This window comes from Equus asinus, chromosome 16 (assembly GCF_041296235.1).
Source record: "Equus asinus isolate D_3611 breed Donkey chromosome 16, EquAss-T2T_v2, whole genome shotgun sequence".
In the NCBI taxonomy this organism is placed as follows: domain Eukaryota; kingdom Metazoa; phylum Chordata; class Mammalia; order Perissodactyla; family Equidae; genus Equus; species Equus asinus.
Window position 1 is genome coordinate 2023188 of NC_091805.1, and position 22947 is coordinate 2046134.

General features: G+C 35.5%; 1 protein-coding gene across 5 annotated transcripts in view; it reads right to left on the minus strand.

The window, feature by feature from the left end:
- Positions 1-22947, minus strand: part of DOCK7 (dedicator of cytokinesis 7) — a 203869-nt gene that overhangs the window by 70934 nt on the left and 109988 nt on the right. For 3 of the 5 annotated variants that reach the window (XM_044749192.2, XM_044749193.2, XM_070486407.1), the window contains exons 20-28: positions 21396-21627; positions 18081-18245; positions 16176-16345; positions 11119-11208; positions 10066-10161; positions 8254-8394; positions 8045-8158; positions 5905-6075; positions 3546-3685 (exon numbers count right to left, since the gene is read on the minus strand). In XM_044749192.2, coding sequence (XP_044605127.1) covers positions 3546-3685; positions 5905-6075; positions 8045-8158; positions 8254-8394; positions 10066-10161; positions 11119-11208; positions 16176-16345; positions 18081-18245; positions 21396-21627 — 1319 coding nt within the window. Of the gene's footprint in view, positions 1-3545; positions 3686-5904; positions 6076-8044; positions 8159-8253; positions 8395-10065; positions 10162-11118; positions 11209-12402; positions 12496-16175; positions 16346-18080; positions 18246-21395; positions 21628-22947 lie in introns of all 5 variants that reach the window. The other 2 variants (XM_044749191.2, XM_070486408.1) reach the window with 1 other exon arrangement.

Sequence of the window (22947 nt, forward strand, 5' to 3'; positions counted from 1 at the left end):
ATGTACTATTAAGAAGGAAAAAAGGGACAAAGATGTGGAGACTAAACAATATGCTATTGAACAAGCAATGGATCATTGAAGAAATTAAAGAAGAAATAAAAAAATACCTGGAGACAAATGAAAATGATAACATGCCATACCAACTCACATGGGATAGTGCAAAAGCTGTATTAAGAGGGAAATTCATCGCAATACAAGCACACATTAACAAACAAGAAACATTCCAAATAAGCCATCTCAAATTACACCTAACTGAATTAGAGAAAGAAGAACAAACAAAGCCCAAAGTCAGCAGGTGAGAAATAATACAAATCAGAGCAGAAATAAATGTTATTAAACAAACAAAAGGCAGTAGAAAGGATCAATGAAACAAAGAGCTGGTTTTTTGAGAAGATAAATAAAATTGACAAACCCCTAGCCAGTCTTACAAAGAAAAAAAGAGAGAAAGCTCAAATAAACAAAATCAGAAATGAAAGAGGAGAAATAACAACAGACTCTGCAGAAATACAACAGGTTATAAGAGAATACTATGAAAAACTATATGCCAACAAAATGGATAACCTAGAAGAAACGGATAAATTCTTAGACTTTTACAATCTCCCAAAACTAAGTCAAGAAGAAGCAGACAGTCTGAATAGACCAATCACAAGGAGGGGGATTGAAACAGCAATCAAAAGCATCCCAAAGAATAAAACCCCAGGACCAGATGGCTTTCCTGGGGAATTCTACCAAACTTTCAAAGAGGATTTAATACCTATCCTTTTCAAGCTATTCCAAAAAATTAGGAAGGATGGAACACTTCCTAACACATTCTACGAGGCCAACATCACCCTGATACCAAAGCCTGAGAAGGACAGCACAAAAAAGAACTATAGGCCAATATTGCTGATGAACATAGATGCAAAAATTCTCAACAAAATTTTGGCAACTCGAATTCAGCAATTCATCAAAAGGATCATACATCATGATCAAGTGGGATTCATACCAGGGACTCAGGGATGGTTCAACATCCACAAATCAATCAACGTGATACATCACATCAACAAATTGAGGAATAAAAACCACATGATCATCTCAATAGATGCAGAGAAAGCATCTGACAAGATCCAACAGCCATTTATGATAAAAACTCTGAACAAAATGGGGATAGAAGGAAATTACCTCAACGTAATAAAGGCCATATATGACAAACCTACAGCCAACATTATACTCAATGGGCAAAAACTGAGCGCCATCCACCTGAAAACAGGAACAAGACAAGGATGCCCTCTATCACCACTCTTATTCAACACAGTACTAGAGGTTTTGGCCAGAGCAATTAGGCAAGAGAAAGGAATAAAAGAAATCCAAATAAGGAGGGAAGAAGTGAAACTCTTGTTGTTTGCAGATGACATGATCTTATATATAGAAAACCCCAAAGAATCCATGGGAAAACTTTTAGAAATAATCAACAACTACAGCAAAGTTGCAAGATATAAAATCAACTTGCATAAATCAGTAGCATTTCTATACTCTAATAACGAACTAACAGAAAAAGAACTCAAGAACATAATACCATTCACAACTGCAACAAAAAGAATAAAATACATTGGGGTGAATTTTAAGGAAGTGAAGGACCTATACAACGAAAACTATAAGGCTTTCCTGAAAGAAATGGATGAGGACATAAATAGATGGAAAGACATTCCATGTACATGGATTGGAAGAAGAAACATAGTTAAAATGTCCATACTACCTAAAGTAACCTACAGATTCAACGTAATCCCAATCAGAATCTCAATGACATTCTTTATAGAAATAGAACAAAGAATCCTAAAATTCATATGGGGCAACAAAAGACCCCAAATTGCTAAAGCAATCCTGACAAAAAAGAACAAAGCTGGAGGTATCACAATCCCTGACTTCAAAACACACTACAAAGCTACAGTAATCAAAACAGCATGGGACTGGTACAAAAACAGGTGCACACATCAATGGAACAGAATTAAAAGCCCAGAAATAAAACCACACATCTATGCACAGTTAATCTTTGACAAAGGAGCTGAGGGCATATAATGGAGAAAAGAAAGTCTTTTCAACAAATGGTGCTGGAAAAACTGGAAAGCCACAAGTAAAAGAATGAAAATTGACCATTCTTTTTCACCATTCACCAAAATAAACTCAAAATGGATTAAAGACCTAAAGGTAAGACCTGAAACCATAAGGCTTCTAGAGGAAAATGTAGGCAGTACACTCTTTGACATCAGTATTAAAAGGATCTTTTCGGACACCATGTCTTCTCAGACAAGGGAAACAATAGAAAGAATAAACAAATGGGACCTCATCAAACTAAAGAGCTTCTTCAAGGCAAGGAAAACAGGATTGAAAAAAAAAAAACAACCCACTAATTGGGAAAAAATATTTACAAGTCATATATGTAACAAAGGGTTAATGCCCATAATATATAAAGAACTCACACAACTCAACAAGAAAAACTCAAACAACCCGATCAAAAAATGGGCAGAGGAGATGAACAGACATTTCTCCAAAGAAGATATACGGATGGCCAATAGGCACATGAAAAGATGTTCATCATCGCTGATCATCAGGGAAATGCAAATCAAAACTACACTAAGATATCACCTTACACCCGTTAGAATGGCAAAAATAACCAAAACAAAAAGTAACAAGTGTTGGAGAGGTTGTGGAGAAAAAGGATCCCTCATACACTGCTGGTGGGAGTGCAAACTGGTGCAGCCACTATGGAAAACAGTATGGAGATTTCTCAAAAAATTAAAAATAGAAATACCATATGACCCAGCCATCCCACTACTGGGTATCTATCCAAAGAACTTGAAGTCAGCAATTCCAAAAGCCCCTGCACCCCTATGTTCATTGCAGCATTATTTACAACAGCCAAGACGTGGAAGCAACCTAAGTGCCCATCAGGTGATGATTGGATAAGGAAGATATGGTGTATATATATACAATGAAATATTACTCAGCCATAAAAAGAATAATATCATCCCATTCACAACAACATGGATGGACCTCGAGGGAATTATGTTAAGTGAAATAAGCCAGATAGAGAAGAGCAATCTCTGTATGACTCCACTCATATGAGGAATTTAAATATATGGACAAAGAGAACCGATTAGTGGCTACCAGGGGAAAGGGGGTTTGGGGGGGGTGGGCACAAAGGGTGAAGTGGTGCACCTACAACACGACTGACAAACAATAACGTACAACTGAAATTTCACAAGATTGTAAACTATCATAAACTCAGTAAGAAAAAATTTAAAAAAGAAGGAAAAAAAGTTACCAAATAAACCATGGCACACCATCGATTCTAAGACAAGTCTCAAATTCAGAGATGACAAAACATAAAAATCATGTCTCTTAAAATTGATGAAATGCAGAAATCACACAGGTATGGAACTTACTGAGTAGAAAAGTACAGGAAGAGGTAGAATTCTTTTGATTCTTAGGAAGTGTAAGTGGGATACTTCCGCTCCATTGTCCAAAATCAAATTGATATTCTACAAGGCAAAAAGCGGTCTACTCACCCTTCAGCATCAGGGTCTAAAATGACAGCCAGCTCTGTTAACACAAGTCCTGCCAAATAATGCTGTTGGCGGAAAGGCACAGACAATTCAAACATATTTGCAATCTTCTGGTCTTGTACATTTGTGGAAAACCCAGAACTCTGTTTGGGAGTGAGGCAGAACAAAACTATAACAGCTGTGCAACAAAACACCCTACAAACAGCATTACCACAAATGGAATGTGAGCATTATCTGAAAGTGAGAGGAACTTTGCTCTGGGTAATTTATTTCGCATTACTATTATTAACAATGGAGAAAGTAACTGCTCTTACTTTTGGTACAGGAAACTACAATGCAATAACACTTTTAATTATTTTCAATTTCTTTTTTCTCATATTGAAACTTTCCCCTCTTTTTCCTTTATGCTTTTAGCCACTTAATGTTTCAATATCATACTCTAAAGGGAAAGCAACTAAATCCAAATGATGTCTTATGCACTCGCTCCTGAGCACAAGAGAAACAACCATAGTCAAGGCTAAGGATTTCCAGAGAAATTCCAAATACTGGTAAAATTGTTTTTCAGAGAAAATACTATCTCTAGAAAATTACTATCATTTTGTGGTCCACTCACTGAGTTTTTAAAGAAGTTTTTTAATACTGAAAAACTGTATCCCCCAAGAAATAGTTCAAGAAAAGAGTGTCCTTAACTTTATCTCTTCTGATCCATATTCAAGACCACTCCTGTGAGCGGTCTTAGAAGAACAATAGATTTCAGACTTCTCTATGGAGAAGTCATCTTTCTAACAAGCATATAAAATTCTTCTTGGCTCCCCCAAAAGAGTAATGTCTCTTGTCATCTATTACAATCCAAAAATTATGTAGTTAGATGAGAAAGTGAGGAACAGGATAATGGAAGAAATTCTATAAATTTCTTGGCTGAATGAGATATTCAGCAGGGGGTTGAGTGTAAACAAATATGTTTCATTAAAGATTTCAGAAACTGTACCTATGATTAATTTGTCCTTGACTGTGCAGCCACATCTTTGGCACAGGATGGTGAAGAAAGCAAAAGACTAGCCTCAACCATTACAGGAAGAAGTGTGTGCTAGCCAGGTAAGAGTATGTGGACACAGGCTGATCCATAAGATTTTTTGCAAAGGTAAAACGAAAAGTCGTGGGTGCTCTCTCAAGTTTTCTAATCTTTCTAAGTGAAGTTTGAGATTTTCTTTTATTAAGCACTTAAGATTGATCTAGCCTAGGAAATTACATCCAGGAATTAAATATCTCAAAAATAAAATTAAGAAGAGTTAAGATCAACTTTGACTTTAGACATTAAGAGCTTAAGAAGTAGCCTGCTTGCCTCAGGAGTTACATAGCAGAAAGAATGTTTCACTAGGAGGGGAAATCCAGACTTCTCTGTCACTAAAATCACAAAATTCCTTAATCTCAATCTGTATGATATGACACACAGTTAGTGCCACAATAACCCTTTTTCATCTTTAGAGAAACTGCTAGCTGTCAAGTGTCACCCAGTGAAAATGTATAAACATTCATCTAGTTTCCTTTGGGTTCTCTGGGTACAAGAGAGGAAGGCAGGGCTTCATAAGGCCTTGAAGTTTGACTTCCTTTTCTGCTGAATTATGCATCATCCCCCTTCCTTTCACAGGTATTGATTTCTTTTTTTTTTTTTTTTTTTAAAGATTTTATTTTTTCCTTTTTCTCCCCAAAGCCCCCCGGTACATAGTTGTGTATTCTTCGTTGTGGGTTCTTCTAGTTGTGGCATGTGGGACGCTGCCTCAGCGTGGTCTGATGAGCAGTGCCATGTCCGCGCCCAGGATTCGAACTAACGAAACACTGGGCCGCCTGCAGCGGAGCGCGCGAACTTAACCACTCTGCCACGGGGCCAGCCCCCACAGGTATTGATTTCTAATAGGCATCTTGTACCCCAAACTCAGTCTGTTTCTTCTTCAAAAACCTCGTGAAAGTGTCTAAATAAGTGAGTTTATCTATGTGAATTCACTCACATGTGCACAAATCTGTAAGAGAAGTACAACATAATGGTTAAGAACTTGGGTTCTAGAATAAAGCCAACATGTGCCTTGGTTCAAAGCCTAGCTCCTGCCAATTTTTTCTGTGTGACCTTGGGTAAGTTACTGACCTTTCTGTGTTTCAGTTTTTTCATCTATAAAATGGAGATAGTAACAGAACTTACCTCCTAGAGTTGCTCTTAGGATTAAATGACTCACATTCACAAAGCACTTAGTACAGAGCCTATCACACAGTTATTACTGCACATTGTCACCTATAATTTCCTCCAGTGTTTAGAATGCTTTTTCACAAATATGGACTTTAAGAATATTTTTTCACACACTTTGTATACCTGCGAGGTTGCAGAAGAAACAGAAGGTGATGGTGATGCAGGTGGAGTAAGCAGGCTGCAGGGTAAGTTTAATGTAACATAATGCTCATGGCTGCAGATGATTCGCAGAAAATCCAGCCTCAAGGACACCAGGACACTTGGATTTGGTAATGAATAAAGCTTTGAAGACACCTTGTAACCATCGCAGAAACAAGAGAACATCAATTGAATACATCATTTCTCTAATACCAACACTGGAGTGACGGATTAAAGAATTAAACAGTACTCAGTGGGCAGTTTTGGGTTTTGTGATTTAACTAACAGTATCAGCTTTTTCCAAAGTTACTCCTAAAATTAAAAATTGGAACTACAAGATTTACTGCATAAATCCACTGACTAGGCTAAAGGCCACATTCTTATATAGATCTTCCTCAGCTTACGACCAGGCTACATCCCAATAAACCCGTCATAAATTGAAAATACCCTAAGTTAAAAAAGCATTTAATACACCTAACTTACTGAACATCCTAGTTTAGCTTAGTCTACCTTAAATGTGCTCAGAACACTTACATTAGCCTGCAGCTGGGCAAAATCATTAAGACAGAGCCTATTTTATAATAAAGTATTGAAAATCTCATGTAATTGATTGAATACTGTACTGAAAGTGAAAAACAGACTGGTTGTTTGAGTACAGAATGGTTCTAGGCATATCAGTTATTTACCCTCACAACTGCATGGCTGACTGAGAGCTGCGGCTTGCTGCCACTGCCCAGCATCACAAGAGTGACACCACATACCACTAGCCTGGGAAAAGATCAAAATTCAAAGAACAATTTCTACTGAATGTGCATTGCTTTCACACCATCATAAAGTCCAAAAATCCTAAGTCGGGGACCATCTGTATTTCCAATACAGCTTTAATAATTCCACTTCTCAAAGATGCACTTTATGAAGGAAAAGTATGCCAAAATAACCTCATAAAAGAAATTACTCACTCTTTTTACAGCATCTTGCGCTAACCTGTATTTATAACTGTCTATTTTCCCAGCTAAGCCGTAAGCTACTTAAAGAGACATGTATAAACTGACTTAACAGCTTTTGTATCCCTAGGGTCCAGTTCAATGTCTGGCAAATGTAGGAGGTCAATGCTAGAAGAATAAAGACAGGACAGGTTTTGGGAGCAATAGTACACAAAATTTTGGGGACAAAGTGAAAATAATACATACTGTTACAAATATTTGCAATTGGGTCAGTGCCCATGTGTAGTTTTAACTTTTCTGCCTAATAAAAGAAACATACAATAAAGAAATCCAATAGAACAGACCTTCAAAATTCTAAATATTAGACTGCCCAATAGCATTCTTAACCAACAGTTTCCAAAAACTAATCTGTGGACCAGCTGGGAAGTGCTTTACAAGCACTGTGTCCCACACTCCCCCACTATCTCCAGGATTCAAACTCTTCAATAATGCTGGATGGGACCCAGTGATCTGTGTATCTTTAAAGCTCCTTTAAAAGGAAATTCTAGAATGATTATACAGCTTACTACCCAACTGGCCTATCAGGACCAATAACTAACGTTTTCCAAAAGGCAGGTTTCATTAATCAGTTGATAAAAATTTTAAAACAAAATCAGCTGTTTATGGAAAAGTTCCAAGATGCTTTTAGTTTAGTAAAAGCAAGATAATGAATGACATTTGGGGCTTGGGTAAACATCTGTCCATGATTTTAAACTCTACAATGGCTAGGGCTGTGTCAGAAGAATACATAGCAAAACACAGCTGCTTTAAACATTACTCAAGACACAAAAAGTTCAGTTAGCTGCTCATTTAGTATAAATATTACTCTTGCACGGCATCTCAGGGCTGCTTTACATTTAGACTGCTAACTTAATGGTGTACTCCCGAATGGGCTTAAAGAGTCATGAGTGGACCAGTATCACCCAAGGGAAAAGCTAGCTGCACTGATATCAGCTTGCTATAGTCCTGTGTCCTGATAAAATAAATGAAATTTATTTTTGCCTTACTAATAAAAATATGCTGTTTAAAAAAACACAACAGTATATGAATGTATTCTAGAAGGTCTCTTAGCTCCAGCCCGAAAAAGAGCAAACACAGTATTTAAATTATTGGATTACCAATTATCACTAATTATGTATTACCTGTTTATAGCAGGTCTTTATAAGGACAAAGACAAACCCTCTATCCATAACAGACAATAGATCATTGAGAAAGAATGCAAGGCTTGTGTTAAGTCTCTCAACCATTTCTGTGTCCTGGGAAACAGAACAAAAAGCAATAACAAATAAAAGTATGATAGTTTAATGTGAGCTTGAAAGACAGATTTAATTAAAAAATAAGTTATCATTACCTTCTGAAATCGTGAAACTATATCACTAGCAATTGTGCTGACTAGAGCAGCAATGTCATCCATGAAACGTTCTGGAAAACGACTTTTCCTTGGTGCATCAAGTTTATCATTAAAGTATAAATGGTGCACCATGCTCTTTACCTGAAAAAATAAATAAGCTATTAATGTAATTTCTTATGCATGTAATTAACAGTTATAGCAACTCTGAACATTAGGGCTATTTTTTCAATATACCATATGATTTAATAGACGGCTGAAATACTTTTAGCTCCTCAAATATTTTGAAAAAGTTCCTGCAACATTTTATATATTCCAAAGAAATATCAAACATAATACAACTCAATCACTGCATCACTTTCATAAAATTATCCTGGCTATCAATAGGAAAAAAATTGTGTATATCAACAGAAAAATATTTCACCCTTTAAAATAGTTTTAAATTAAATCTTTCCAAGACTCAACAATTTTGCCACTCCATATCCCCCAAACCATAAGCTTTGAGAGGTCAGAAACCTTGACTTCACTGTAATGTCTTCAGCATCTAGCAACATATGGTGGGTGTATATTAAATACTGGTAACAAATCTTAATAAGAAAATATCAGGAAAAATTAACAAAGTGATTTAAGTTTACAAAATGCTTTTGGATACAGATTCTTATCACAGCAATATGGTAAATTTAAATTCAGGGAAATTGAAGCCAAGGTCCTACAGTTAGTTAAATAGCAGAGCCAACTCTTAAACTGCAGCTTTTTGACTATTTCATATGTAAGAAATCTGAACATACATATAAGACTATGAAAAAATAAGTCAAAATTATAATTTGATCTTCTATTAACAGCACATGAATTACAAATTTGGTGTTTATTCTCTAGGGAAAAAAATAAGTTGCCTATCACTTTACATATGATACCTGACTTTATTTATTTATGTATTTGTAGATTAGTAAACCTCTAGAAGAAATGTCTTCTTATCCCCAGTACAGGTAACATCCAATGCTGAGAAGGATCCTACAACATACTCTGGAAGCTCCTTTGTTTCTTTTCTTCTTTTTTTTGTTTTCTTTTTCTTCCTTTGTTTCTTATGTATTTTTTTATGCACTTATTTTTTGGAAGAAAAAGTTTCAATCATTTCAGATTTCTAGAGGCCGAAGAGGAAGGTCCCTAGTGCCAGAATGCCTGAGTAAGATTCAGAGTTCTGCCACCTACAAGCTGTGTATACTGAGACAAGTTACTTAACCTCTCTGTGCCTCTACAACACATAGCCCATAGGGCAGTGCTACCACACTGTACACACTTGATAAACGTTTGCTGCTCCCGTATATATATGTGTTCATGTGTGTATAAATATTTATTAAAATAATTCATTCATTTTTAATATCATTTATTGAGTTAAGCCAAAAAAATTTTTTTATTGGCTGTAACTGATATTTACCTAAGAGCTTTCTAACCATAAAAGCAGTGGTTATCTATAAAGCTCTTTTTATCTATTTCTAGTATGAAATCTACAGTGCTGCCATTATACATCAGCATGTTCAGACTAAGAAAGAATATATCACAGGTGTCCTTTAAAAAGACAGCTAGCTTTTGCAACCATCTCTAAAATACAGTTAAAGTGAGCTTTATAATTCCACCTAAATTGTGCTGAGCATCCACAGTGTTTATTTAGAGATGTAACGTGTAATTTTGTCTTGGAGGCACATGTAAAACTATTAAGATGGGCAATCAAAAAAGATTTCTAGGATTAAATAATGAGCTAACACAAAATTGTTCACTAAAGAAAACAATATTAAAGGATGTGCTTAGTTTGCTTACCATTAACTCAAAAAAGAACCAAGCTTGTTGCAAAGCTGATTCCCGAACACTGCCACTGCAAACAACCCACTGCAAGGCCAGCTCTTCGTGAAAAAGCTATTCAGAAGTAAATTCAAAGTTATTATCAAAGGCATATCTGCTAAGAACACAAACCAAATAAGAATGCAGCTACAAATGAAGATATAATGAGAATAAGCAAAATAAGGCATGTGAACCATTCAATGATGCAGTGAGGACACCCATTAACGAAACGGCTATTTATACATGTAAGACAGTGGCATGTTGAACAGCTGAAAAAATTACATGTTATCTTGCAGTAAAATGTAATTTTAAAAGGACAGGTGAGAAATAGCCTCCTAAATTGTACTTGCAAACAGAAACGAGACCAAAAACTCACAGTTACAAATAAAACCTTGTGTCTTAAATATATATTTCAACATTTGCAAATACATATGCTGGTTTTTAGAACTTTGCTGGCACAATTTAGGAAATACTTTAAAAAATTTAAACTTTGATATAAGCCATTAATTTTCAAGTTTTCAGGTATTTAAAGTCTTTTTATAAAAATAGCAGAAATTTCCTGCCTTATAATGGATATGCATACAAAGCATTTGCAAAGTAGTGTATACTAATATGAAAAAGGACTAACAAAACTGTGCATAAGGGAAGCAAATCAACATATCTTACTAAGAGTGATAATTTTTCTAACTCATCTTCCTTTCCCTGGAAATTTAAAACAAAACAGAAACAGTTACAGAAACAGAATTAAGAGTTGATACATTTTTTGGTACTAAATTTTGATGATCGAATTTGAATTCACTAAACTCTAAAAACAGTCAATCCCAAAGATGTAAACATTATAATAATGGAAAAGAGCCTACACTGAAGAGGGATGCCCCCAAAGGCATCACACAAGTGGTGCTTGTTCAAATGCATTTTCAAACACAAGGCAGTAACTGTAGCCTCTCTTACGTGTCACGTAAAGAAATCTGACATCTATTTAACTGTTAGAACTGTTTTCCCCCTATATGGATTGTCTTTTTATGAATCTACCTTTTTAGTTGGTAAGCGTCCCGTTAATGTTTGTAAGAAACTTGAAGTCTCTGTGTGCGAAGACATACGGTTACAACTTCGATCCAGAGCCTATGGGGTGGAGATGAATGAATGATGAAAGAACATTAACGTCCGCTACGGATGACTCTGCAGCTCAAGGATTAATACAACTTTTTAAAGAGAGTTTTATTGTGGTTTCAACAACTATCTATTTTATTGTTCATCTCATTTTCACCATTTTAAGCTGCTTTAATGACAATGCATTAAAAGTGTCAAAATGGCTTCTACATATTTTTAGTCTTTAAAAAGACGAGTATTTTAATGATTATATAAATTCAGAGTGCTGCAAAGAATGAAACTTTTATCTGTGTGATCATTACACGTGCACATATCTAGTAAGAAAATGTAAAACATAAAAATATACTTCTCACTGATCTCAGACCAACAAAAGAAATCAAAAATGTTATATTCAATAAAGAAAACTAAAAGTTTAGACTGGTCTCTTTCACTTTTCACTATTATCAAAAATTACTATTCTGGTTTGCCATATACTATATCAAATATAAACCAGTTATAATATTCAACATGGACTTAAATTTTTTCTTCAAGAACAAGAGCATTTTCCTCCAAAGCCAATATACAGATGAGAAGTATATTTTGAGGTACCATGCAGTATTAGCTATCAAGCAACTAGACTTAAGTAAGCAAAATCTAGTTCAACTAAGTTACAACAAATTTCATACTTTGCAACACAGTACAAATTAAAATGGATTTTTGCCTCTGGTATTTAATCTCACAGCATGAGGAGCATAGACTGTTCACATTTAATTTTAGCTTATTAGCAATATTTCTAGTTAGTGATTTTGAAAAAAATGACAAGATAGTAAATGCTAAACGAAAATGATACAACAGCTATACTTTAAACAAAAATAAAACGGAAAACTGTCAGGTTTTTTCCGCACAAAAATTTTAAAGTTCCTACTGAAGATGTGCTAGCCCTAAAGTAGACACTGTTATCAAAGCCATCAATTGCATGAGCAGCAGGCACCAAAATATCGACAGGGTGTGTAAGGAGGGAAGGAGACAGGAAATAGCAAAGGAGAGAATTACTGGTGAAATTGGTGGTATTCATGCATGGCAGTTGGAAAATGTGCTAAATAAACAAAAATACACACTTTTTAATGATTAAAAAGCAAGCCACTGAAATCACAGTATATACTAAAAAGTAATGTTCTAAAGGGAAACATCAGCAGCCAATAAAGAAACCTCTAATATAAACACCACCTGTGTTGACTCTGCACTTGGACTGGGGTTGGATCCCCATGGGGCAGCTTTTGGACCACCAGTGTTAACCCAGGAATTGGAGCGATCTAAACCCTAAGCATATAATAGAAAGCAGTTGGAAAGGAAAGAAATATTACATGTGGCATGCTATAAATTATTCTTAAAGAAATCCAGACTTTCCAATGCAAACATGTTTTTAATTAGTATTGTTAAAGCAACCAAAATTTTTAAGCACCTAAAAAGTATTAGTTCACCAAAATTATCTTATTACATAATTTTTAAAAAATCACAGAGCATTAAGTATAGCATTTAAAGGTAATTTCTCTTTATGTGAAGGGATCACCCCATCTTGAAGTACCAACAACTAAAGTTCCCACAGCACTGTCCCCCAAACTGCCTTTAAAGATGATATGAGTCGGTAACAGATAATTTCCTCTGAATCTAACTAGGGTTTAAAAGACAAAATGAAAGAAAAAATTCCCTTCTTGTGTAAAAGACTTTAGTTTCATTCCATCTGTCACGGACTGAAAGTTCTGTGCAGTAATACTCCATAATTCTATTTGACCTTGCCTCCTCTGTCATTTTCTTTCAGGGACCAATAGGAGAAATTAAGTAAAAAATTAAGAAAAAAGAAAGATGGCTAATATTTGCTCCTTCCTAAAAATGATCTGTGGATTTGCCGTTGTGCTCCATTTTATTGTGCTTGTTATAATTAAACATAATGGGCTACTATTTTATATAAATATTATTAGGAAAAACATTATGCTGGGGCTTTTTATAGGAGTTCTATCTTCATGATCACTATCATTAAAGTTAATTTAATATGCTACTAATGTGTGTGACCAGGAGTGAATTATGTCTTTCTCTGAAAGAGGCATTGTCATCCCAGGTGCAGGGAACCGGGGCTTTACTTCAATTCCTTAAACCTGACTGATCAATAGAATGAATTGCGAAGTTTATGAAATTCAGGTTCTGGGCCTGACCCTCAGAAATGCTCACTCTGCAATCTGGGCTGGAGCCTGGGAATCTCCAAGAGAACTGGAGCAAGTTAGTAGGGATTTTTAGAGGACTGCTAGAGTAATAACAAAGACAAGCAGACTAAAAATATTAGGGCACAAGTATGGACCCAAACCAGAAAGCACCCAAGGACAGGGAAAAGAAAGGGAGAGTAGTAACAAGGGTAACCAAGTCTGTGTAGACAGTAGTATCACCCGGAAGGTGAAGCACTACCACTGCCGATGTGCAGGGACCCCTCTAAACAATCACAGAACAATCTGGGGGAACGAGGCCTGTGCATCAACAGTATGGGGAGGGGAGGAGGGGAGAAGGAGATGAGAGTAGGGAAGGGGGGCAGGGAAAAGGGAAGGAGGCAGGGGAAAGGGGAAGGGAAGAGGGGAAGACAAACTGCTAACTCTTAAAGCCTTAGGTTTTAGGGAGAATATTTCCCCTTCTTTTTTCCTTACTATCTTTCAAAAAATACTGAGAGGGTGAAATGATGAAACAATAATCACCCAGTTCCCCTTATTTTTGACACTGAATGTAAAGATGAGAGTGAAAGTTCAAGTCCAGGTTCTACTGCTTACTAACTGTAAAATCTAAGGTGAGTTACCTAATCTCTTTTTCCGTTTCTTAGTTACAAAATAGAAATAATGACAGTATCTCCCTCACACTGTAAAGATCAAATTAAATAATGGAAGTAAACTGCTACTAGGTACAATGCCTCAAATATAGTAAACTATCAAAAAATAGTTTTAACAAAAACTTTACATACGTGTTTTGTAACGCTTCCTTGCAAAGTAAATTAGACAATATTAAAATACTAGTAAAATTATGTAATCAGATTTGTTTAAAATAAAATACCTGCATTCTCAGAACCCCATTATATTATTTCAAATCAAAGCAAATCAGCACACGATGTTTTTCATACATTAGAACAAAATTTTTCACGAGTCTCCCAAATTATGTTTCCACTGTATAAACGTAAAGTTCTGCCTGCCATTTTCAGTTTTTATAATCACTACTTATCTTGCAAAAATAACAAAACAGAAGCATCTGATTTCTGCAAAATTACATTTGTGTTCTTCTCTCTACCATATTTTCACAAAAAGAATAACAATAACTTTGCTGTACTCTTAAATTCACTTTTTAACTCTTTGCTTAATAATTTCTTTTCAGACTAAGGCATAGACTAATCAGTAATGCGAGAATAAATAATAAATCTCTTTGTGCTACTAATTATATATCCACAATACTGAGGCTCTCAATAGTTATAATTATATCAAGTTAAAGCTAACTATTTAAAGAAAACCGGTAGTAAACTATTTTATAAAGCAAATAATTTCCGTAACTTAAGTATTATAAAGCTAAGAATTGTATCAAATAGCCCTTAGTTAAGCAAATTCATCACTAATATTTACTAATTTAATTACTAAGTTTACTGATCTCCAACTAACAGAGAACAGATTAACCAAATGGGTGCACATACGCATGAAAGGGAGTTTTATTTGTGCCAAATCTCTGTGACATTATTATTTTGTCCCTTAGATATAAATAGTCTCCTTCCTCAAGCAAGGCCCATCTTGTACATGACTTGACATCAACACTCATGTTATAATACAAAGATTTGGCTTTATATCCAGAAGTGCTCAGCACAGTGCCTAGCACACAGTAACCTCGCAGTGTTTGAAAAATAAATGAACAAATAGGAGATGAAACATTAGAAAGAAACTATATATCAACATAAAATTGCACTGGCATTTGATTACAAGCAAAACATGCAAACCTGATATAACCATACATTTACATGATTGAATGTTAAAAGAATATTGCTAGGACAAAAAACAGATTAGTTTTGGCAAAATAATTATGAAGACTGTCTCTCAAATAAGGTTCTACAGCCACTAGAGTAACAAATACCTGTTGATCTAAGTATTCTCAAATGTTAGGAGTTCTGCATTTTATATTATGGAACAAAGACTAACCAAAACTTTCATAAAGCCAAATCTCTTAAGATGTTTAAATATCTAATTAATCCTGATAGGAAGAGGACAAACAAAAGCATAATTCAATTTTTTAAAAAGTAGTTTATTCTTGCTATGGATACCCACTGTTTACTAACACTCCTTCACTGAGCACCTTCAATATGCTGGACATCATTGGTGCTTTGGATACATCTGTAAACAAACCCCTGCCCTCACGGAGCTTATACTCCGATAAAGGGAGACAAACACTAAAAACCGAACATAAGAAGTAACTAATTTATACACTGCATTAAAAGGTAGTAAATGTCATGAGATGAACAGCATAAGGGGATCAGAAGTCCCAGGACAAGGCTGAGGAGAAAGAGGTTCTGGTTATACCTTTAATTAAGGTAGTCAAAGTGGACCTCATGGAGAAGGTGGTCCTCCGAGTAAAGACTTAAAGGAAGTGAAGGAGTTAGTCCTAGGAGGATCTTGCTCAAAGAAACAAGATAATTTAACCATTTTTCACATGATGGAGTATCAGACAGACAAAAGTGAGTTATGCTACTGGTCATCCTGGATAAATTTTTGAATTCAGCAGATTTTCTTGAGCAGAGTGCACAAACCAGTTTGTAATAGCAAGAATATTTTAATAGAAACATGAAACACGTATGGTTTACTTATAGGAATGTATGTGTTGCTTATTACTAACTCAAAGATATTTTAAAACTAAGAATAAATTAAAACAATTGGAAATTTCTCATTTGATCATAAACTGAAAACCAAATTTATAGATGCATATCTTCAGTTTACCTTACTGCCAATGATTGACCGTACTTCATCATCTGGCGACGTGGGAGTCCCAGATATATCTGGATTACTATTACTCAGGCTTCGAGAACGATTTAAATTAAGGCTTGCAGGTCTCACAGCAGATCTAGCCATTGTGGCATAATGCACTGATCCTCCCAAACCCCCAGGACCTAGGGTTGAATACAAAACAACACATAATTAAACAAAGAAAATTAGTCAGGAAGAGATCTAAAAAAAACTTTGCTACTTACAAAATTCCACAGAGATCATGAAGTGCTTTTATTTCGAAATGAATAATACTATAAACAAGAAAGAAACACTCAAGGCCTAATGATAGCTACGCTAACATATTCTATTTTACAGTAGTTGGCAAAACCATATGAATCATAAATAAAACCAATACCTCCTCAATGTTTCTATGATTATATATTACATGTGCAATGAAAAACAAAAGCAGTAGGAAACACACACACATTACCTTCACTTAGATATGGGTGAATCGAGGACCCAAAATGCTCCAGCTGATGTCTTCCTTTTTTCCCACCCCTCCTGCTCTGCCCCTTGACACACAGTCACTAGAGGGAGACCCAATTTACTGTCAACATCTCTTAAGTGAGACTATGCTTTATTTCTCTATCTTCATCAGTAACAACTGAACTGTAACCAAATGGCATCTTTAGGATATACACAAATATATGTATACTAAAGATAATTCTCCTAAGAGCCCAGGTTATATAAAAAAGCAAAGAATCACTTTTTGTCTAAAATCAAGCCAGATATCATCATTCAACCATGTTCTATGTACCACATTTATCTCCAATTGTATCCACATTTTTCTCCATTTTTCTTAAAGAAATCTTACTGAGTGTCTTATTCACAAATGACACACACCTGTAAACTAATTAACTTATATATTCTTTCAGGTCAGCATGTAAAAAAGATATTTGGCAAAATCTGTGAAATTCTAATAGCGTACTGAATGAAAAAGTAAATGGAGGAGCATTATACACAGTCCACAAGCACTTACATACTCAGAGGCTCAAGTACTATAGATTTAAAACATCAAGATAGGAAATTATAAACCAGAATACGAGTTATTTGCTTCTCTTTTTGCAATTAAGAAATAAAATGAGCTAAAATTTAGCATCAGATTACTATTGTGCCTAGTCTTCATAATGAATGTCATTTATCACCATTATTAATATTAATGTTGCCAATAGCTGGAAAAGGGTGCTTAGCATTACCACTAGTGATGAATGATGACTCATACAGACAAATATGTGAGCAGGTTGAAAGGTATGCACAACATAATTACCAAGTAACTGAACAACTAAAGAGTTATTCAAACTAAGACATCGCCCCCCACCACCACCATTACCACTGGAACCACTAATGTCATCGAAAAAGCAAGTAACTTTGGACTCTAGTATTCAGAAAGGCTATATTATTTTGTTGGACATGAAGAGATCAGAACGCTTCTAGAGAATAATCTTTTATACTAGTGTAGGTTTCACAGGGTTTCCAGGGAACTACTGAGCCACTGTATTTCTTCTTTAATGTCCAATAGCACTCTGAATGACAAATATAACATTTGATTTATTTTACGGAATGATAAAATGCTTCCAGAGACGGAAAAAATTATTTTCAAGGTTCATTTCCAAGAATTAATTCAACCAAGTTCTCTCTAATTTCAATTAAAGGAAGCTGTATACTTAATGACACTTTAAAATGTAACCTATTTATCCTTTTAATTCCAGCACTTAGCACAGTCCATGCTTTTAGCAGGCATCCAATAAATGTCTACATTGAATGAAGGCATCACACTTTGGACTACAAGATTGTTTTAATCCTGCCATGAACATATAATCTATGCAAGACAGTTTCACAGTAAAAAGAACAAAATACCTGGTGATGGTGAATTTGGGTAAGTATTTGGTAGGCGGAAAACATAATAGATATATGATGCAAGAAGGCTGTTCCTGCCATGCTGGTCATGATTTCCTTCCAAGTTTTTGTGAAGCCGATTTATAATTGATGCCATGGCTTCAAAAGATGCTTGACCTAGATTAACTTTTAAGAAGGAGAAAAATATTTTTGCATTAAAATTTTTATTTTTCATTTATTTATTATTATTATCATATATATATATTTTTGGTGAGGAAGATTGTCCCTGAGCTAACATCTGTGCCAACCTTCCTCCATTTCACTTCTAGGATGCCGCCATAGCATGGCTTCATGAGTGGTGTGTAGGTCCACACCCAGGATCCAAACCCACGAATCCCAGGTCGCCATAGTAGAGCATGTGAACCTAACCATTATGCCACCCAACCAGTGCCTACATTAACTTTTCTAGACTGTAAGTTTCAAAAACATCAATGTTTAATCATCGCTATACGTATTAAGTGTAGTGATAATACACATTAAGTATATAAAGGTGATATTTGATATTCATTTTAATGACATCTTGTATTAGGTGAATCAGAAACACTTTTCTAAGCAAAACGAAGAAAAACTCATTTTACTAATTTAACATGAAAATTGTATGAGTCTGCTTCATCAAAAACAAAAACATCACCCAACAGGTACCCATTATTTTATAAAACAATTCAAAGCACATGATAAAAAAAAAGGAAATCGATCTTGTGTATCACCTTTAAGAAGTAACTTCTCATTTTAAAGATGACTCTGAAAATCTAAATAGTGTATAATGAGCATGTTACTTTTATTTAAAAAAATAAAAACATTAACAATAAAAGTGGATTATTAAAAATTTATCAACTTAATAAGAAAAGAGTATAAGCAAACTGACTGAAATGAGTGAATTTGTAAAAGAATTAGAAGGAAAAAAGCTATGAAAATAGGCTGAGGTAAGACAGTATAGCATTTTAAATTACCAGGCTTAGCAATACCTAGCCATTCAAGTTAGTACATAACACGAATTTTGCAAAAGTTGGAAAATTTTGGTAGCACACTGAATAAATGGGTAAACCAAATAGCCATTTTGAACATTAGAGTCTCAGAGTCTGTGATTTATTTAATCGAGACAGGAAATTATGAAAAGTTAATGAGGCCAATTAAGTTCTCCTACAAGTGGAATAATCAGATCAAGTGGTCATTTAGGAAGATTAATCTATATATACTGAGCTAGAAGGGAAGGAGACTGGAAACAGAGAAACCTCAGTGGGGTTTAGCAATTCTACCTGTCTTCCTGGTTAATGTCTTTTCCTTTTCCTCATAGTAGCTATTCCAAATCATCAAAATCCTTCTCAAAACTCAGGTCCACCTTACTCCCTTCTCAGCAAATCTTGCCTTCTATCTCACAGAAGAAATTTATAAAGCACGAAAGTCCTCAAGTTTTTACTACAAATTTATCTGAATGTGAAACCATTTTATCTCCTTCCAAAGGCAGCAGCATTCCTCTCGAGGTAAGAAGGATCTGCCCTCCTTCGCTCCTGTCCTGCAGGCCTGCTTCAATAGTCAAACTCTCTTGTACCTCCATATCTTATGTTTTTCTCCCTCCTCGACCCAGTTTCTCAAAGCATATAAGCATGCTCAAATCTCCCCCTTCTTATGCCCTAATCAACCCTGCTTCCTCTTCTAACTTAATTTCTTTAAAAAGTAGTATATGTTTTGTATGTTCCTTTCATGATCTCGATGATTACTTAACTCTCTGTAATCTGGTTTTCACTTTCACTATTTGCTTAAAGCTACTGTTAATTTCACCAGAGGACACTTCTTAAGGATAGCAGATAAGAGTGGGCCTCTGAAGTCAGTTGCTAAGGATCACTGGAATCCTTAGGCAAAATTTTTAAGCATTATGTTCATCACTTGACTCATTCTTTTTGCTTGGTGAAATGGTGGTAATAATGATACCTACACAGGGAGCTGTTGTGAGGTATTCATATGTCAATATCAATAATGCACACAGCACTACTCCTGTCCATAGTATGTGCCATCCAAGTGTTATTAATTTACTTATACAATCTGCAACAATGAACAATGCTAACTTTTTAAAAATCTTCTCCTATGCTTCTGTAACAGCATTCACTACACTATCTGTTCAATACCACTTAAACCACCTTCTCTTTTCCCATCCACCATCACCTGTCTTTTATCAGGGCCTCATCATTTTTTGTATGAAATTCTGCAAGATTCCTAATTTGTCTCCTTGCCTCCAGATTTTCCCAATTTTAACCCATCTCAACATAACAGAGTCATCTTTATAAAAGTCAAGCTGGGTCACATTACTTCCCTAATGAAGACCAGATCTTTCAAAGGTGATTAATTCCTAACAGAATAAGAGCCCCAATTACCGAAGCGTCATAGAAGACCCTACTTCATCTCCCCCACCACCAATATCATCTCTAACCACCAACTCTCCAACTTATAACCAATTACTTACAATTCCCCCAAAATTCCCAAGTTCATTTATCTATCTGTGTACTATACGCATGCTGTTTTCATCTCCCTGAGCTAAGTATTTACCTGTCAGACTCCTACTCACCTTTAAATGCTCAACCCAAGAATTACCTCTACTTACAAGTCTCCCCTAAAGAAAATCCCAGGGAGTGGAATACTCCTTTCCTTTGTGCCATCACTTAACACAAAATTTCTATAACTGGTTAGCTGAAATTTCTTACAAGCACAACTACTTTGCAGGATTTGGGTGGAAGCTGTTGCCAAAAGTGGAGGAATAAATCTTGGGAAAAGGGTGGGAAACAGGAATACCCCTCCTTCCAGAACAACACAAAAGAAAAGACAATTTCGAGATTTTGAGTAAATGAAGGAAAGAAGAGCTATATTAAACAGAGGACAGCAGCTGAATGAAAATGTAGACTAGGTCCATCATACGTCGTGTAAAATGCAACAGAGTTATCTGTTTGCCTGTTTACCTAACTAGTTTGTCAGAGCCTTAAAAATCAGAAACCATGCCTTGGACAGTGCCTATCAGTGTCTGGTACATAGTAAGTGCTTAATAAACATTTGGTGAGTGAATAAATTAATTTGTTTCTAGAATTTGTGAAGTCTATATGGCACATTTTATAAAAACAAACAAAAGAAATATCATTTTCTAACACTAGAAACAAGTAAATAACAACCCCCCCCCCCAAATCAAACACAGTCCTTATAGACAGCAAATAGGAATTATGGTTCTATCTCTACAAAAGTTAGAAATGTCAAATTATAAATTTTATGATTTCCCAAACATAAGCAAATTACCTATTTGGCCAGCAATGACAGGAGGTCTAACAACTAAAAGTATTAATTTATCAAGTAGAAGATGAAGAAATCGGACTACTGGTTCCAACTGAGATGAATTCAATGCTGAAATACTGCTCTTCAATTCATTTTCTAAGTTATTTTCCATGATTCGCATGTCTCCAATTCGGACCGGGAACATGTGCTCATCCAGAGCATTGACCAGAGCAAAAAACTTGTCAAGATAAGGATCCTAAAACAAAGAATGAACAAAAGCACTAAATAATTATAACTCTGTAAGTTCTCCAAAGTATGGACCACTAATATAATCTCTCATATTAACTTACAATACAAAAAACTACATAAGTATATACAAACATTGTTTCCAATTAAACAGTACAGCCATTCTCATTTATTATTGTAAAACAGCCATTTCAAATGCTACTGATTACTCAAGAACTCTATGGGTACTAATTAAGGATTGTTTTTTCCAGTGTGAGTGTGCCTTATTGTTTTAGAGCTCCTTTACTGTGGCAGGTTTGTTAGTAACCTACCTGTGTGCCTACTACTCATTCATTACCTCTCAGCTCCATCCAGATCCACCATTCTTTGCCACGTTTTGTAATACTGGAGCTAGACTCTTCAAACTACATTTCTCCTTTGTCAGCTGGCTTGTGGTTAGGCTCTGACAACAGTGGGTACGGGAAGCAGTCTGCTAGGCTTGAGGAGTTGGAAGGTTCTTTCATTCTCCCTGTTTGTTTTCTTGCTGGCGGCTAGCAGATGTGGATGCTGTGGTTCAGAGGTGAGAGGAATGGGTGGCACTGTTCACCATAGCAATGGTGGCTCTCGGAATTGCACCGCAGGCGTCCTCCACCAAGTGTCCTCAGTACCACAGCAGGGCAGGCAATGTGCTTCTGCATCAGTGGCATCATCTCCTCAGAGTCTGATTCTCAGCCTTCAGGATTCTCCTCTGGGTTTCTAAGTTTCTTATCACTTTCTGCAATTGCTGTCTTGTTACAATCATAGAATTCTCTTTTACCTCGTACAGTAGTGAATCACCTCTAACCTAGTTAACAATTATTCATATATAAATTCTTTCCATTCAAATCACTGGCAGTTCCTGTCTCCTGCCTGCTATCATTTAACCTCTTTCTATATTAACAGGATTGCAGTCTCAATGAAAGCAGTCCCAGGGTAGACACTTGTTCTCCCAGCCTGTTTTATACCTAGAGACGACCATGTGCTATAGTTCTGACCAAGGAGATCTGAGCAGAAGTCTGGGAAGACTTTTACTTAGTTAACAAGGAAAATAAACTTTAAGAAAAGGTAGTAATGCTGAACAACTTCACATTTATAATATGGTTCCAATTTGATATTATGTATTTAAATGAATAAAAAATAACTATGGAGTTCCAACTATATTGCAAGGTCCCTGAAGGGAAGGCTCTTTTCTTGAGAGGTAACAATATCTCTAGCCTCATGGAGTTTGCAGTCTAATGGTGGGAAAACCAACAAACAAACGCATATGTATGCATGTATATGTACACACACACACACACACAGAAAGAGAGCA